The 16,820-nt window shown below is 44.0% G+C and overlaps 1 protein-coding gene across 5 annotated transcripts in view; it reads right to left on the bottom strand.

Annotated features, from left to right (window-relative positions):
- Positions 1–3,294: 3,294 nt before the first annotated feature.
- The window catches only part of Rel (nuclear factor NF-kappa-B family member relish), a 160,875-nt gene continuing 147,349 nt past the window's right edge, over positions 3,295–16,820 (bottom strand). For 4 of the 5 annotated variants that reach the window (XM_084586281.1, XM_084586282.1, XM_084586285.1 and 1 more), the window contains exons 16-19: positions 11,753–11,890; positions 7,521–7,593; positions 7,011–7,204; positions 3,295–3,383 (exon numbers count right to left, since the gene is read on the bottom strand). In XM_084586281.1, coding sequence (XP_084442407.1) covers positions 3,318–3,383; positions 7,011–7,204; positions 7,521–7,593; positions 11,753–11,890 — 471 coding nt within the window. In that variant the 3' untranslated portion in view covers positions 3,295–3,317. The remainder of the gene's footprint in view (positions 3,384–7,010; positions 7,205–7,520; positions 7,594–11,752; positions 11,891–16,820) is intronic. The other variant, XM_084586283.1, reaches the window with a different exon arrangement.

The raw sequence follows: 16,820 nt of genomic DNA on the forward strand, positions 1-16,820 counted from the left end.
TCAATTCTTGAATGTGTCTTGCCATGCTTCGACGCACGCGTGGGTTAAAAAATATGCGTTCGTTTTATCAGGGATACGGCCAATGTGCAGGAGGTGTTCATATGATCACACACGCTTCACTTTGACCATGACTACTAGGCGTTGGCAGGTTACCTTCGCTTTGAAAGCTGGAGCTCTAAAAGCGCGATTCCGCGTATTCATTTATTGCGAGAAAAGTTATCCCATCGATGTCAAATCAGCCGGAATCATTGCATCAATTTTCTGTATTTACGAAACTTAAACAATCAATAATGATTATAGTTATTATGTAAAAATAGGGGAACATTTTGCGAGCAACAATTCTTAACACTGTAACATATTACTCATTTCAATTGTATGCAAGATTTTTTTTTTCACCTAGCCTGAGTAATTATCTCATCGCTCTATGTTCTAGCTACATTTCACTGAAGACCCGTTTGAGCCGCCAATATTACACGAACTCGAAAAAAAGAACAGACCAAACGCAGTTCCATCAATTTTCTCTCACCGACCTGTCCTGAAGTAAAGGAAGCCTCCTCGAGAGAGACATGAACCTCGCGCTGATATTAGTCAGTTATTTCTGTGGCTTGCTCTTTTCCCACCTCCATTTATGAGAAAACAAGAAAGTATAAGAATTAAAAGTCAATGTATAGTTGTCTCGTCAGATATTATGAGATAATAGAGATATGACTGACAACATAAGTCAATGAAAATTGAAGTATATCAATGGGTCATGGGACGGCATCAGATTAAATAGTGATGGTTATGAATAGTGATAAGTAATGATGGTGACTGTTACGGATAATAATAGTAAATTATATTAATATGCCCGGATAGTGAGGTGATAGTGTTCGTTGCGGATAGTGACAGTTACGATAGGTCTCTGGCATTAGTAGATATAGTGATAGATAGGATAGCGATAGTTAATGAATTGGCAGTTATATGCTTTCTCATTTCCGCACGTTGAAGACCTATGTGCACTTTGTAATTTTTTTATTTGATTGTTGCGTTCAATGAAATCAAGCTCTTTTACACAGCGCATGAGACCACAGCATGCTTGCCCCAGAACTTCAGTGTATCGGCAATAGGGCCCACCACTTCTCCCAGTGTACCCTGCTGTCTTTTAACCACACGCGAAGTCTGTGAGGGGCCACGTACTCATAAAATTATTTAATTCCTCCATCAGCATCATATCAAGACTGCCGTGGCAAACCTGTTCCTTGCCTCGAAGCAGCAAGGAACAGCTCAAAATTTGATTTTATACAAAATTAACTAATGAACGCAGATTATCGCGGATCGCTAACTAGCACAGTGCCATTACGCTTGGCCTAAGCTTTCCAACGGTATACGGTTCTGTGTTGCAGCTAAAATTTAGATTTTAATTGCAATTTACTAAATATCAATTAATTTGGCCCAGTAATTGATTGAAATACATGTACAATTAACCAATAATCCAATCTCATGGTTGATCACGTGACATATACTATGCTTAGAGAGATAGCTTGACAGTAGCGAAATAGACTGTCCTGCTTTAACCTTCTCTAATCTTGAAGTTCTAAGCACCAGCCTGGATCGTTTTCTGAAGTTTTACCGCGGTGACAGATTTCACGCTCTAAAAAAAAAAAAACACAAAGTCAGAGGCAGTACTAGATTAAGTGCACAAAGTAAAACCTTATCATGAGACTTAAAAAGCGTCTGTAGCACAGAACTCGCCTGAAAGCTTTGTTTATCAGTATTCCCCATTCAAACAGTTCTAAGAAGAAACCAATCAATTCATGAACTTTACTATCGGCATTCTCAATGCTTTTCTCGCAATTTTTCAAAAATTTTGTGCACTCCTGGAGCGCAGACCTGGCCCAAAAGCTCGCGCTTCACTCACTGCTGCGGCCGGCCGGCGGCCGTCAGGGGGAAAAAGCGTGTCGTGCGCAGCGCTCGCCGCCGCCGCGCGAGGAGAATCGAGGAGGAAAGCGCGGCGCGGAGGAGAGTGTCGCTACTTTCAAATTATCAAGGGACTTTACACACCTGTTACACGAAGCGCCCTCTGGCCGATGGCGCAGCAGTCATCTCAAAAAGAGCCCATGCTCCGCCCTCGCACGAGACACTGCCCAATATTCTAGAGCACTGTAATGCCGGGGTCTCCCGGCGGTTCGCCTGGTTAGCTTGCCGCTTGGGGCGCTGTCGTCAGTGGCGCCCACAACATGTGACCTTAGAAACTCGGACTTGTTTTGAGCTTCGTCTAGAGATGGATTCACTACATGGTATTATTGTGATGTTCCTTTATTTAATCCGATGATGGCTTTTGGTCTGTACATCGGTGATGGCATAGTCGTCGGAATGTCTATACATGACTAGATCTAGGCTGCTACTCCATTAGGTGCTGACATACCATAAGGCTATAGTGCCTAGGAAGGGAAGAAAACCTAGGCACAGGCTGCTTCTCACACAAACTACGTCACAAACTACGAGCGCCCTCTGTCGGCTGCGGCGCAGCGCTGTGTATGGACACGCCGCCACCATCCGATGGCGCGAGCTGCGGCCCTGTCTCTCGGTCTGGCGTGACATCACAGTCACGTGAAAGGTCATGTATGGAGGCGCCACGACACGCCAAAGGCTCGAAGTGCTAGCAGTATTGCTTTCGCAATAAAAGTGTCCTTTGATATTGCAGCCTGCATTGCAGACGACGCTCCACCGTGTATATTTTGTGATGTCACACGAGCATTTCAAAATGGCGGTCGCTCTCGATGGGAGGAGCTTCCGAGTTCAGATTTCTATCGCGTTTCTTGTAAAATGCGCCGCGCGCTAGGTATCAAAAATTCGAGTAGAATCGCAGACCTGTATATTATTCACAGAAGTATAAAACGGCAATACATTGAACGACCCTGTCGCAAGAATCACATGCACTGATGCAAGCACACATTTTCCTTCCATTTGCTATATTGCAGAATGCAATTGGAAGTGAAATTTTACCAAGGACCACTGAGTGCTTCTGTAGTGCCCATGTTTTTAGTGGTGCCTCAGTTCACTGCAAACTAAAGAAGCAAATGTTTTTAGTGACCAGGAACAGCATGTGTACACCAGGTCCTTACTTGTTGGAGAATATGTGAGTTCTAGTATAGGGGCAAGCTTTATGAGCATGCCTTCTACAGCCTTTAGGTTCAGGAATTAATAAATGAATGAAGTGTTCTGCAGGCCAGCAACTTGAAGGCAACATACTTAACCTTTTACCAACCGAAGTTCAAAAAAGCTTCAGCTACATTACACAAGCTGGAGGCTAGCTGACAAGGAAAAGAACTCTTTATTCAAAAGTCAAGTGGGATGCAGAGCACCTCGGTGAACAGCTGCTGCAGTGCTTCATCACTGAAGTCCTGAAAACAAAAAAAAAAAGAATTGCATTTTGTGAACCTGCCAAGCACCACACAGAGATCTGCAGTCTACACCATAACCACATTCAGGAATTTATATTACTTCGAACTGGAGGACTTCAGTACTGGATACCTACAATATCCTAACTGGAGTTCGATAGACACGCGAAATATTTCACAATGCCCAAAAATTTTAAACTGTTTACTCACTCATCATACATTTGCCTGTATACACCCCTCAAATGGCTTGGTAAGCAGTGGTTTTTGCACAATAAGCCACAGTTCCAGGCCTCATCTCCATTCTATGCATGCCTTTTGTCAGTGTTTTTGTACACTGTTAAGAGCTAAATGTCTCAAAGCTAACAGCAGCAGCTACTAGTACAAGGGTCCTTCCACAAAACCCTTTTTCATGCCCATAGCTAGCAGTTACGGGTGAAGTCAATGGAGCTCTAAGAGGACAAAATGTGTTCGCATGAGTTTTGGATGTAACTTTAGCACATTAACCTTGCCTGCTGCATATAGTTCAAGTTCAGGCGTTCAGTCGTGTCCGACTCTTCGTGACCCTATGGACCATGTCACGCCACGCTTTCCGGTCTCTCACTATCTTCTTAACATCACATAGCTTCATCTGCAATGCCTCGAGAATGCCATCTAACCATCGCGTTCGCTGCCTACCCCTTCTCCGGCGACCCTCAACCTTTCCCAACATCAAATCTTTCTCCAGCGACTGACTCCTCTCTTTTCATCAGATGACCAAAGTAGCTGAGCTTTAACTTTAGAATTTGACCCTCCAATGAGCAGTCAGGGTTTATGGTCGACAATATCGACTGATTTGATCTTCTGGCAGTCCAAGGAACTCTTAAGAGTCTTCGCCAGCACCACAATTCAAACGCGTCAATTCTTCGGCGGTCAGCCTTTTTCACAGTCCAACTCTCGCATCCATACATCACAACTGGAAAGACCATAGCACGGGTTATACGGATCTTGGTTGGCAGACTAATGTCTCTGTTCTTTACTAGGCGGTCAAGGCTAACCATTGCTCTCTTTCCCAGAAGCAGGCGTCTCCTAATTTCATGGCTGCAGTCTCCTTCCGAGGTAATCTTGGCGCCCAAGAACAGAAAATCTGTCACAGCTTCCACTTCTTGTCCATTGATGCTCCAGGAGTTGATAGGGCAAGACGCCATGATCTTTGTCTTTTTAATGTTCAGTTTAAGCCCAAACTTCTCACTCTCTTCTTGTACGCGCATCAGAAGTCTCGAGTTCCACTTCACTTTCTGCCATTAAAGTGGTATCATCCGCATATCTAAGGTTGTTGATACGTTTTCCAGCAATCTTCACTCCAGCTGAAGACTTGTCCAGACCGGCCTTTCTCATGATGCACTCTGCATATAGGTTAAATAGGCAGGGCGACAGTATGCAGCCTTGCCTCACCCCTTTCTCAATCGGAAACCAATCAGTAAGACCATGCCCAGTTCTGACTGTGGCCTCTTGCCCTTCATAAAGGTTCCTGAGGAGACAGATGAGGTGAATTGGAACTCCCATCTCTTGGAGAGCTTGCCACAATCTGCTGTGATCTATGCCACACTAATTAAAGCCTATTGCAGCATACGTATCTAAGTTTGCAAAATCTGCCTCCAGAAATTAGAGGCCCACTTATAGATGAAGATGGCCTATTTGGGGGTTCTGATAAATTCAGCAAGCTACAAATAGTACTTGCCATGTGCCAGTGCTAGTGCCTACTGTGTGTTTTTGCAGTCTTATCTCTATTCGCTAGGACTCCAACAACCCATGAAAATTATGGCAGTGATAATCAACTACTGCAGACGTAGAAACGGACAGATTTTACAGCGATGGGAACTAGGCATACACCTGGGTGATTTTGCTTCTTTAAACATATGAATTTTGGGGGGTTCGTCTCGTGGCAGCCCCTTTCTGCTCTCTCCCTCTTCTCCCCAACAACTGGAGACTGACACCTGGCATCATCTGATATTAGCTGAATGCCTAGAAATGCTTGACTGCAGCCGTAACCGCCACATATTTCCTCCATGACACAATCATTCCACTGTTAAGACTTTTCTGGTTATCTAAATAAAAGCTAACCATCGGACCACATTATAAGAACAACAGTTTTGATGCCTCTGGCTTGTTTTATATATATAATCAAATAAAAACTGTTTCTGTTTACTGTTCAGACAATTGCACCACGAGTAATGAACCACTGAATAGTGGCTACCTGCTTGTTAGGGTCAGCTTGCACTTCTTTGGCAAGCTGCTTCCTTGTTCCGTAATGAGCTTCCAATGCTCATATGGAACACGACAAAAGTGGCATTAATGTTTCAGACGAACAGAGAGCCTGAATTGTGAATGGCCCACTTTGCACTTGGAGGAGCATGTGTTGGATCTGGCCAAGGTACAAAAGGAGACGAGGATTTCCTCTCCACTTTGCTACCTGCTTTCCTTAGCTTATGGACGTAATGAATTAAAAAATTAACATTAATCGTGTGCAAATTGGTTCTGCCTCAATAATTCCTAACTACATGCCGCCATTTTTTAATAAGCCTGCTCACACTCATGGTCACTTTTACAAAATGAGACTGGATGCCCATGGTGCCAACAAGCACCAGTTTTCTCCGCCTTCCAACATTTAGGCTGCCTGTTCGCCGTCTTTGCATAATAAAAGTGTCCAAGAACACTGGCTGTTTTCTTCCTTCAGGCTTTGTCCTCCATCTCACTCTGGGACAGCAGCCGCTGAGCAAGGTCAATCAAGAGCCAATAACATTTTATACCAGAACAAGCAGTCACTCTCTTTCGTATGAGTTCCCTTCGAATGATTATACGAATGATCAAATTTGGTATCTGGAATGTGTCACTAGGATAATGTAGAACTAGCATATAAATGGTAATGGAAAACCCAGAACAATACAGCAGCGCTCGCCCGCTGTCAGTCAGCATCTTGTCTCCTGCCATCGTTCCTTGGTGCCCATAGGAAAGAAAGGTGACAAACAAATGAAAGCATACAGAATGGTGCCTCAAGAGGTAGGTGTGCAGCAATCTTGGAAGGTCAGTGGATTACCTCATGCCTGCAGCTAATCTCCTCAATAAGGTAGCCATACAACCTAAGGCGGGGGAAGAAGGTACTGTTGATGTGGGGGAGCAACGGCACTTTCACACTTCCGATGCCAATGCTGTATTTCGGTTTGCTGAAAAGCTTACATTTTTGCCTTTTTTTTTGCTTTATTTTTCACAGAAGAGCTGCAAGGACACTTTCGTACACAGCTACACGGGTGATGCTCAGCCAGCCATGAAAAGTAACCAATTAGAGTGCGTAAAGTGTCCACCAAGCTGAGAATTCATCTTAAACGGACCTATTTATATCAAAGCCTACTGTAGTTAATGAAGAAGACCACACAGAAATTAACAAAATTCAGAATGCAAGCTTCAGTGCCAGTGGGCTTCTTGGAAGCTCTGATATGGGTGCAGGCGAAATGCTGCAAGATGTATGTATTATCAGATGTGGTGATACGAAGATCACATCTGTCACAATGTTTCCCATTGTCGCCATATGATATGCCCGGCAAATGCAATTCCACAGAAGTCAATATCTGCAGGAACACGTGTGTCGCCACCTACCCCCAGGTACTTCTTGTAAATGGTGCGGCCGAGCCCACCTTCCTTGAGAAATGCAACCACCTTCGCCACGACGACATCTCCACCTCCTATCAGACAATCCAGAACACGCGCCGCAATCTCTTCTGAATCCAGAGCTGCCATTATGCTTTTACGAAGGCCACTCAAGGAAACGCCTTCGGCCCCACCTACTCCATCTGCAACCACGATCAAAATACACATTACAAAATTTCACGCAGCGTAAAAAAAAGTCACTCATTAAGGAATCCAGCAGTTGTTACAACATTAAATACAAAATGCCACGCATCAGTTTTGGCTGAAAATTGATGCGCAGCATTTAATGTAAGCACATTTCCATGACAATGAGTACTGTCAAACTATTTTACAAAAATTCACGCTCAGCAGGAAGAGTTACAAGCTGCAACAGGTGCTTCAATTTGGTAAATTTCTGCCGCGATGCTCGACTATTTTTGGCGCAATTGTGCAGTGCACAGAGCAATGTGATGTTTATACCTGACAATGGGGAACCCCCGCTTGCATTTTCCCCATCACTCTGTGGCCAGTCCCACTCTTCTTCAACATCACCCTGCGAGGTCAAAAAGAGACAATTAGCAAACTGGCAGCAGCGGAATACAAATGGCGTCAGTGACACCCCGAAATCAAAGCCACACCCGTTAGCCTGTTTCCAAGATGGAACTTAAATTTTATTGGCCAACTGGGCTGTTTATTAATTGCCACAACCAAACGAAACCAAAATCTAATCCCTGTTGATAATCAAACATTTGACAGTTACACGAATCTTGAAAGTTAATGTAAGAGGTGACAATGATAGCTATACCCACAGCCAGCCACTTGGCCGAAAAACTGAACACAGCATCGCGCCATTCTTAATCTCAAGGTCACCATGTAACCCAATGGCAACTCCACTGTTCCATCATATCACCACCATCACCTCCACATCCACTGTCGCACCCAAAAAAGCATCTACCACCACAACATCGGCTAACACAACATCCACCACCACCAAATCCATAACCACCGCATCCGCTCCCATCACATCCACCATGCACCACCACCACAAACACTATGCACCGTGAACTGGAAAGCCGTTCTTATACAGCTACTGTAAAATGCTAAAACACAATGAGGTTCAACATCTAATGAGTAAGGCAAAATAAAAGCATCAAGCGGCACAGCAGCAATCTCTACAAAACACTTGAAAGTTGAACACCTAGCCACATTACAAATAGCTGTGTGCAAAAAAAAAAAAACATGTTGCTCCAGAATGCACATTTTTTTTGCCAAATGCATTACCCACTCATTGAAACCCACTTCCCTACTAGCGAAACAAAAAATTTGCCACCGCATCATGTAAAGCAGCCATATAACCGTTTCAGTTTACCTTTTCTTGTTATTTCTGTTCTTCTGTTCATCGTTGAAAAGTAATGTCTGTAGCCTTGTAAAGAATTGAACTGCCTCAGAGCATAGGCATCAATCAATGAATTCAGTATGATAACGAGCTGATGTTGCTCCAAGAACAAATTTGCTTTTTTTTGCATCATTTCATGAATATGCTATGTCCAAAATGTGCATTGCCAAGACAGAGAACTTTTTCGTGTTGAAAAAAAAAATGGGGGCTTAGGCAGGCTCGCTGGTGATGCAGTTTTGGCCAATTCTGATGGAAAGCTGAACATTCCATGCTGGTGACAGAAACAACTGCAATACACAGGTGTGATGGAGAGTGCATTTTGGCACAAATAGGAATTTCTTCACGCCAAGTGCCCTTATTGACCACAAATGGCGTGCTACACGAAAACAGGTAGCGATGTAAAAATTTCAGACTTTTCACTTCTGCTGGGTAGATGTCTCACATTTTGGACACTTGTTTCAACCGTTACACAGTTATTTATACAGCTGAGCACAAAGTGACAAGGTTACCCACCAGAGATTAAGAGCTACCTGCATAGGAATACAGAGGAGATAATGCATGCAAAATGTGCTAACATGATCGTTAAGTGAACATGCTAATGTGTCTGCCATTTTATGTGAACTGATATACAAGCAAATGAAACGATCACTAGCTCAAATGGTGGCGGAACTGGCTGGGGTGAAAAACCACAAGCTGTTGCAAGTAACTAAGCTAAAATGCCTCCAAGCTGCTAGAGTTCAGCACTTGGCTTATGCTAATGACATATAATAATAATCACACATTTTTAATCAAACCAATTGCTTCAAAATGAGATAAACTTAAATACCCTTACCCCTGGCCGTCAAAATCTAGAAATTGCTGCTTGTTGAATGACATTGTGAATACCATGTCTGCTATGTATGCACCGGTAAAACTGAACTGTTAGAGCCATAATTATAGAGATCTTTGAGTTGTTTTTGCTTAGCGCTGTGTAACGATTGTTGTTATCTTTGTTTAATTTTTGTTTATCAACCCATTTCTCTGAGGGCCTATAATGACCTACAGTAAAACTAAATAAATTACTACTGGCTCTAGTTTTGAACATGACGCTCTCCTCACTCTGAAATGTCTGCGTTGCTGGCTTCAGTTTAAATCACCAGAAACAGAAGGCCTATTCGGAGTAGTCACTTGACCATACGACGAAACAAGAGCCCCCTACTGGTCATTCATGCCCACAGGTTATCTTTCTCATGACCAGCTAACTGGACAAGAACCTGTTTGATAGCAGGCAACAGTGCAACATGCAGAAAGAGTGCCAAGCATGAACAGATAGCATTTACACATTGCTAACAGCACCTTTTAACTTCTCCACTCTATTTTGAACCAAAACAACTCACACCTGCACGAGCTGGCGAACGAATTCCTCGAGTGGAACAAGTGAAGCTTGAGGCAACTGTACTGGGAAGGACGCATGCAAATATGGCCAGGGATTCACCTCTTACCTTTGTTTCATTTTGGTTCTGTGACCTTTCAACTTAAATTGACTTCGATAAATTTTATAGCCACAAGTTCAGTGTATACAATGAAAAAGTTTAGCAGCCGTGTAGGCATATACATCTTTGTGCATTGCCCTAGCTGTAAGCAGTATCACACCGCCGTATGATGACAGAGCTTCTGGAAATGCAGTATACTATGCATAACCCACAGCACATGCAGTCAAAGCAGGGAATATTAAGCCCTCCCCCATTGCCATCTACAGGATGTCAAAAAATTTTGCGTGCATGGTGCATGGGTTACTGGTGGCTACAGAAAGGTGGCGATGGCTGCAGTGGCAATAAAGAGAATGGAAGCTCCCGCTGTATACTACAGAAAAAAGACTGGCTCTCTACATGTAAAATCTATTTTCACACCAAACATGCCCTAATTGTAAGATGGCACCCACCTCAATGGCTCAGCGGCATTATCACTTGGCAGCTGATCCCAAGGCCAGTATTTAAGAGGGTGAAATGCAGAAATGAATGTGTGCTATGCAAAGCCAGTGTCTGGGTAAGGAACCCCATGCTGTGAGAATTAATGTTAAGCCTTCCACTATAGCAAACCCTCACAGCCCAGCTGCAGCTTGAGCATATTAAACCTGACATAACCATGCAAGACTGACTTTTACATGCCTGCAGAAGTGGATGTGCTAAAAAACATGAACTCGGGCAATCTTTCTGTCAAGGGAACACCAAAACTAGGAGTACAGTGCACCCCGACAATGGGAACTTGACCATGCACACGCAGTCTGTGAACTAGTTTGAAGATTGTATCCCTAGAGGTGAAAAAAAACTACATGCAGCGCTAAAAGCACAGGCAAGTCTCAAGCCATTTGGGTGAGTGTCAAGGCTTTCACCGCGCAGTATTCAGCTGGTGATGAATCCCAACCAAAATGAAGAAACTGCCCTTCTTATATCCACCAGCCCTTCTTGTCCCACCAGCAGGCAAGGCTGGGATCATTCCAAGGCTTCTCGGTGGCTTCCTAAAGGACTGACCACCATTTTACACTGGCTGCTTTCTTCTGGATTGCCCGGCTTTGTGCAAGCGCATCTCAGATAACGACTTGGAAGCATGATAAGTGAGGTAAGCTTAGGCTTAGTGGCCATTACCCATCCATGGTACAATTTATCCACGTAATGATTTATCTGGTGTATAATTCTGGCATTGTTCGTATCCACTGACGGGCATTTCTGCGCACCGTATATTCCTCTGTGCACGCTTTCAATAATTTTAAGTGGGGCAGTGAAGAAACTTGGGCACCTAATGAGATAAAACTGGTACCTTTCAGCTATGTTTAAACTGCACGTGACAGCAGTAACAGCATGGTTAGAGGCGCTACATAAAACGTGCCGCGAAAAAGTATGGAAGGTGCAGCCTCTCCTTATTTCAGCAGATGCGAATTCTAGTGCAACTGGGTAGCTGGGCTCAATATTCCAGGCCCGAGCTGGTATTCCCGAAATAAGCATTTACATAAAGAAGACAATTCTTGTCACCTATGTGCCAAACTTGGAAGCCATATGAAAAAATATTCAGTTAACTCATCACGTTTCTGTACATCCTTGACTAGGTTGGTTAGGTGCCTTAAAGGTCCAAAACACTGGCCCCAAACCGCTCTGCGCACAAAAGAGACATGCAGGTAAAGGTCCATTTCTATCGCCTCACACGTTTACTTAATTCTCACAGCAAACGACGAAAATTTTGTTACCCTCTGAAAAAACACCGCTTGCTCCATAACACACTGGTATACCAGTTTCTCCACACCGAAGGCACCAGTTCCGAAGTGCCGCTTCTCAATTCTCACCATCGGCAGTCGGCTCACACTGCACAAATTTTCAGCATGCTCAAGTAGCATGTGGACGATTTCAGCCCTTTCTAGGTCAAGGGCCATGTCCAAGGCCTGTAACCCATGGCTGTTGACGGCAGTCGTGTCAAGGGAATCCTGCAACACGACCACAGTTACCGGTGGGCCATTAAAATTAGTCTTAGGCTCCCCGCGGGCTGCCCGAAACTTACACCAGTTTTTCTCACGTAGTGCAAGACGCACGCATGTCAAACGCAGACTGGATAGTCTCGGCCACCCCGCGGGCTCCAACATCTATCATGATGCTACATTGCTCTGGCAGCAGCTCTCTTGCAGCCGGTATACGACAATAAGTGTATGCATACTGTGACTTGCTGGATGACGCCAGTAGGTGGCAGCTTCTAATATAGTACCTTGTTTTTTTTTCACAGACAGCGGGTGCTTATTTCTGCTGCTTTGCAGTGGTCTTGGCACCTCTTGCAAGGACATCCTGTGCTGCCCTGGTTCATATTTTGCAGCAGTGGGATACTGTTTTTGATGCCTCTGCAAGTGCTTTTGCCTTGCACCAATGCATCTACACTGTGTGGTTTATCACGCACAGTCAAATCTCAATATAATGAATCGTGGGGGACCGCCTAAAATTGTTCGTTACCTTGAAACGTTGTTGTGAAAACTTGCAAATATAAGGAAGCGATAAAACCAAGGTATGAAAATGACGTACCTTGGCAGTAGACACGTGAGGAGGCAAGCAAAATCTCAAATGAAAATGTTGCACTAACTTCAAAGCTCCTTTATTTTAAAGAGGCAGAATACTTTAATTTAGGTCTCACATTTTTTTTTTTTCGTGCAATGGAAAGACTGATGCCTAAAATGTTCAATTCCATAGCGGTTTTGGTAGAAACACTATAAAAAATTTTTACCGGGAATTTTTTTAACAGTGCATGCGCCCGTTTTTATGTAGTCCGATGCTGGAAACCACGAGTACGACTGCTATGATGACTGGTGGTCGACAAAAAAGACGTACCGAAAACCAATATAAATCCACACTCAAGGCTATTACGGCACGCCTCATCAACGAAAGTTTCAGTGGACGCTATCACCGCTTCATCCACGGATTTAAAACACTGTGGTGCCATCTAGTGACCCCGGCTGAAAGCATGAGACTCTTAATGCGAAAGGAAGGGCGGTTTTTATTTAAGGACACAATAAACAGGCGCTCCTAGAACAAAAAAGAAAACAATGCCCACTTGAGAAAATCTGTGATATTTTGCAGACATGTAGTCATGTGGGCTACTACACTGACAGTAATCGGGTTTCTCTGCAAGATGGCACCTTGGTTGTTTTTAAGCTATTTCAATGGCAAATTAAAATTGTAAAGCCTCTTTCTTTGGTATTGTAGCGCTTGATCTGTACTATATGAGGTAAGGTCTTTTCATCTCTACCACAATCTCATGACATCCTGGCCAGTGTTCTATCCCTTTAAGAAATCAGTTTTTTTCTGCCGCGTGCTGCACACACAACTGAAAATTCTTTACACCTTCCACTTCGCGCAAAATCTCATCATTTATGTCACTGCACCAAGCGATGAAAGTGTGGACTTTGTTCATGCGCTGAAAAGCACAGTTCGACACAACCTCAAGTTTGACAATCTTGTCTCGGTTTTTCAAAATGATCATGACAGTCGATGGGGAAATGTGAAGCTGTCTGCAGAGGCCGATTTGCTTTTTCCCTGTGTCAATTTCTTTCAACATGGCTACTTTTTCCTGCAGCGAAAACTGTCCCCGCACGTGTGAACGGCACGAACAACCGATCGGCAAACGACACACAACACAGAGAAAAAAAGGGTCTCTTAGATGTCTCTTAAGAGAATAACTAAAGCCTACCCTTCCTCTCCTATCATGTACCTCTTATTGGTGTTCATTGCAGTGCTACATATAATTACAATTGGTTTACAGGAAAGGAAAGGCACAGTATCTATCACACTTTCTCAGGCAAGTGTGCGTTTGGGCGGTACACCAATGCTCCCATCGCGTGGCATTCCTTAGCGCGCGTTCAAGTGTGGGATTGCAGATGGCAAGAACGCTAGACAAGGAGAACACATCTTGCTGAACCTCGCGAAATATTACATCTTGTGCACAGGTCTCACGCAACGCACAACTCCCGCGCATGGGATTTCAATACGAGCCTTTCTAGGCTTTCGCCTTAAAAAGAAAAAAGGCCTGCTGGCTACTGCCTATTAAACCAGACCTTTGTGGTGGTTCTAGATGTTGCCACTGGATACGGTGATGATGAGAGCTATAGTCCAAGCATGTGCACAGAAATGGCGATTCCTGTTTCAAGCAAGAGTTGCAGCACTGTTAATTTTAGCCTAATTCGTGATGTTCCTTGATTATAGCAGAAAAAATAATCTACGTTATTCTGAAATATGCGCTATTTTGAAATTCATATTCTGAAATATTTTTACATTAAAAACTTTGAAATAAGTTGGGGATTTTCAAAAAAATTGTTAATTAGAAAAATTTGTTAATGTGGTGTTCGTAGTAACGAGATTTCACTGTACATACGACTGTAAATGCTAATGCTACCAACTATCTTACATGGGATTTAATGCCGGTGTTTTGTGTTTGCTCCAATCTGTGGCAAAAGCATCTTTCACAGGACTACCACACCTGGGAGACTGGAAAGTCATGGAGGCCAAGCAAGCACTATCGCGCCGCATTAAGGATCAATTAATGGTTGCACCGACGCCTAAATATGCTGCTACGCATGGAAAGATGCGGGTCATCTGAAAAAAATTTGAAATAAAAACTCCAGAATAGCATTTACGACACATAAATGGATGTTGCACTGTGTCCCGATGGAGGCATATTCAAGACAGCTGCGGCAGACCATGTATACAACCCGTCATTAGGGCACTGGCCCTAATGATGGGACCTGTTTCCTATTATTCATTCTCACTCTCCCAAAGTTTTACCCTTCACTGTGACCTATAATGATCACATGATGGAATGCCTTCTCTCTCTTCCAGCTAGAGTGCAGGTTGAGGTACAGTTGGTGGAACTAGAAGCTGCTTAACAGCTCTGCTGGTTGAGTGCCAGAAGGCTAAATTTTTTTTTCATTTTTTGCCGAAAATAAAAACAGCTATAAAAGGTCCTTGCAAATGCGATTATTGGGAGACCTAAAAGGAAGAAGTGAATGCAAACGTTGCTTTTCTCTTATACTTCATGATGGACCAAAGAAGAAAGAGTGAACCGCAAAGGGAAATGGTGAATATGTTATATATATATAACTAGGCTCAACAATAGCCAAGGAAACTCTCTTAAGTCAAGTCAGTGATGCAGACGTGTGCAATGTACATAATACACCAAAAATTTTCTAATTCACCGCACTTTCTCCACACAGCACGCTTCACCGCAATGTTCGGCTGCGTGTACTCTGCGACAAGGCTGTTTTGTGAAGAGCGCCTTTCCATTTTGAAAAGAGGGCCTTCCCAACAGTGCGCACAAAGCAAGGCAGCTTACGGAACCAGGTAAAAATGTCGTTATAACATAATGCACACTTTAGTAGCACAGGTGCTCATCAAATAAAATTACTGCGATGTAAACAGTTTGCACTACCTTTTTTAGTTCCATTAGAAAATTCGAGCTTTCAGTTCTTTTAGACATTTTTATGTCTGAAAGAACATAAAATGCACATAACATATGCACATAAAATGGCATATGGTTGGTTTCGTCTGGCTCGTGGGGTTTAACATCCCAAAACGACTCAGGCTACGGAAATTTCCGACCACCTGTGGTTCTTTAACGTGCATCGCCATTTCACAGCACACGGGCAGCTTGCTTCTCACCCCAATTTAAAAGCGGCTACCGTAGCCAGGATTCGATCCCGCATCCTACGGCACAGCAGTAGAGCGCCCTAACCACTGAGCCACTGAGGTGGGCAAACAGTATATGGAATGGTGTACAGTTGACGACCTATTTTTCGGACACCCAATTTTTCGAACATGCTTGATTATTCTGACTTTTTTCCAGCTCCAGGACATACCTTATAAGGTCAATGTATTACGCTGCTCAAAATTTCGGATACTCTAGGAAGAGCTATTCGCTTTTTCAGACATTCCAAGAGTCAGCTGGGCCAACTGCCGCACATTTTGAGCAGTGTCGCCGCCATCTTGTTTGCTTACTTTTTCCTTCGATAACTTTGAAGCCTGTGCCAGCCTTGCGTGCTGCTCCTCAGCTGAACTGACGCTGGATCGAGGCTATATTATTTGCCTAGCAGCTCCCGTTTCCGTAACGTCACTGCCATCGCTGCTTGCCGCCGGAGTGCTTTTTTTTCCTTTTAGCATGATCACTTCGACTGCCTGTTCCTCTGAGTTACAGTGCTCTAGAATCTGTGTTTGCAGTGCATTTCACGTGCATTGCCAAGCATAGCGAGTAGGCCTACCCGTGGCCGTGCTGATGCGAGAGCTATGTTCTGTCGCTACTGTGGCTTCAGTTCTTCAAGAAGCTGTTTCCGAATTTTATAAGGAGCGAGAAGGCACTCAACGGAGTCTGTATTCTGATCCAGTGGTTGGTGGTGGTGGTGGTGTGCCTTGACAGTGGAAAACCTATTGTGTCGATTTGCTTGGAGTACTTAGTGTGCTCGCCGATGCGTGGAAGTCGGTGGCACCCACTACACTGCGCAATTGCTTCCGTCACGCGGGATTAGTGCTGAATGACGAGTCGGCTGCCTTAGACGAGGAGAGCGTCGTCGAGCAGCTGACAGGCAATGAGCAGCTCATTGACAACCTTCACACTGTCGAAATTCCATCGAGCGCTTCATTTTCAGAGTTCACAGACGTGGACCACGAGTTGAAATTGTGCACTGGGCTCGCAGATGCAAAAATTATTCGCCAAGTGCTTGCGGAGTCTGAGAGCGACGATGACTCACCTGCAGCAGCGCAGCCGACGCAAGCTGAGCTGATGCAAGCGAAATTCAGGCGGACCTGTTAGCACAGAAGGGGAGCGTGGTGCAGAAAAGCATTCATGACTTTTTCCGGCTTCAAAAAGAATAATAGGCAATATATTGA

Source organism: Amblyomma maculatum, unplaced genomic scaffold (genome assembly GCF_055883805.1).
Source record: "Amblyomma maculatum isolate TAMU_Amacu unplaced genomic scaffold, ASM5588380v1 scaffold_18, whole genome shotgun sequence".
In the NCBI taxonomy this organism is placed as follows: domain Eukaryota; kingdom Metazoa; phylum Arthropoda; class Arachnida; order Ixodida; family Ixodidae; genus Amblyomma; species Amblyomma maculatum.